We start from the raw sequence: 1,984 nt of genomic DNA, 5'->3' as shown, positions 1-1,984 counted from the left end.
TATTTTCGCCAGCTGCTTTGGTGAAACACCACACCGACGTGACAAATTTACTCCAGACAGAGAATTAGTTTAAAAAAATCTATAATTTAAGAAATAGTTTTTAATTTACAATATTTAAATAAAAAAGTCTCTATTAACACTAGTATCAAACTTTAATTACATATTTTAATAACTTTTCATAAAATATAAAATTAGCTACTTTGACGGCTGAATTATATATTATTTTTATAATCATAAATGATAAATTTCACATAATTTATATATTTGTATGTATTTTTAAAAATTTTAAAAATATATTATATGTTAAAATAAAGTAATGAAACAAAATATTATTATTATTATTTTTAATAAAATTTTATAAAGTTAATTTATTTGATAAGAACTTTTAAATTAATTTGAATTTTATATTATATAAAAAATTATTAAAATGTGTAAGTGTTTAAATTTAATAAATTAATATAAATAAATCTGACTCATTAATGTTTATTATTATTATTAAACCTAGGTTCATTGTATATGTCTATCTCTTATTGATTTCAATTTAGTTTTTTATTACCAACTTTATTTATTATTAATTAGTGCCAAATAAATAATTATAATAATAAAATATTTCAAAAAATTTATAGTGTCTTCTATATTAACAAGAACAATAAAAATGTTTAATAATTTCCTTATCATTTGAAACTTTTATTTATATCTCAAAACATATAAAGTAAAATTTTTATACCTAAACATTATAATTTGATTATCTAAGCTCAGTAATAACAAAAGCATAACACTCAATCAAATGCTGCAGGATATTTATCTGCGTTTTTTAACCTAACTGAGAATGCTGCTCCAGAGAGTGCTAAACGTCTATTTTTACCACTATCTATGTATATCCCAACATCTTCACAAGAAGGGGTGTTACTATCACTACAGAAAACAAGCTTATAATCCAAATTAAACTCCTTAATTTGGAACCTTCCCATCTTAATTTGATGACTTGGGTAATCTACAGCACTACCAATACCCAGATACCACACTTTGGCTGAGTCATCCATAACAAGCATCCAAGTGCATGAATTGTTACAATGTGAAGAATTAGTGAAATTGATGCTTAAAATGTCATCTGTGAGGATTATCATTGTTCCATTAATATTTGAAATTGACACTGGCAAGCCAAGAGAGTTCACTGGAGATTGAACAATTGCAAGTGGGTGTGTCACCCCAATGCTAGCAAGTGTAACTCCACCACCACCCTCTCCTTTCAAACTAGGCAAGATGTAGTAGTCACCTCCATTTTCTACCATGCTACCATCTGTGTCATGCACACCACTAGCAATGGCAAACTTCAACTTTTTGGTAGAGGCAAAGAGAAGGAACAAGAGGGTAAGCCATGAGTTAATTGTCTTCATTATTCTGTGTACTTGTTGATTTGGAAGTATGTGTTTGTTTAATGTTATGGGGAAGTAAAGCTCTAGTAGCATCCATTTATAAGCGGTTGTAAGTAAATAAGTTCAGGTTGTACATTACATACATGCCTTTGACACGTGACAATCAGTAACATATTTTTAATTGCATTATTAATGATTCTTAAATTTTTAACAACATAATTACTATAAGTTTTGACCAGTTTGGAGTCTTTTTTTAATTCTATTTATCGTATAGATGTTAAAATTAATTATAACTTCTTAAGTATATGTTTTTTTTTATTTTTCAATTGAAAATTGCTTTTTACTTCAATGACTTATTCCTCTAATACTAGTTTTGTTATCTGAATTATCGAAGAGAAATATTAATTTTGATTGGAGAACATCTCTAAGTTTATTTTGTCCAAACAAAATTAAATATTGTATTAAATATCTATTGGTCATGACGTCATGTAAATAAATATTAATTTTTTATTAAATATATAAATTATATATTTTAATTTTCTTTCAATCTTTTTATCAATACTTTTCAAACAAATAAATAAAGGTGGGTCATGGTTAAAGTTAGAGGT

The 1,984-nt window shown here is 25.8% G+C and overlaps 1 protein-coding gene across 1 annotated transcript; it reads right to left on the bottom strand.

The window, feature by feature from the left end:
• Nucleotides 1–779: 779 nt before the first annotated feature.
• LOC113866834 (factor Xa inhibitor BuXI-like) lies at nt 780–1,397 on the bottom strand. The gene has a single exon (XM_027501632.1). The coding sequence runs from the start codon at nt 1,395–1,397 to the stop codon at nt 780–782; it is 618 nt and encodes a 205-aa protein (XP_027357433.1).
• Between the last annotated feature and the right edge of the window lie 587 nt (nt 1,398–1,984).

This window comes from Abrus precatorius, unplaced genomic scaffold, assembly GCF_003935025.1.
Source record: "Abrus precatorius isolate BTA unplaced genomic scaffold, Abrus_2018 Scaffold5, whole genome shotgun sequence".
NCBI classification, from domain to species: domain Eukaryota; kingdom Viridiplantae; phylum Streptophyta; class Magnoliopsida; order Fabales; family Fabaceae; genus Abrus; species Abrus precatorius.
The sequence above is the reverse complement of the archived record's forward strand: the minus strand, read 5'-3'. Positions and strand labels throughout refer to the sequence as shown.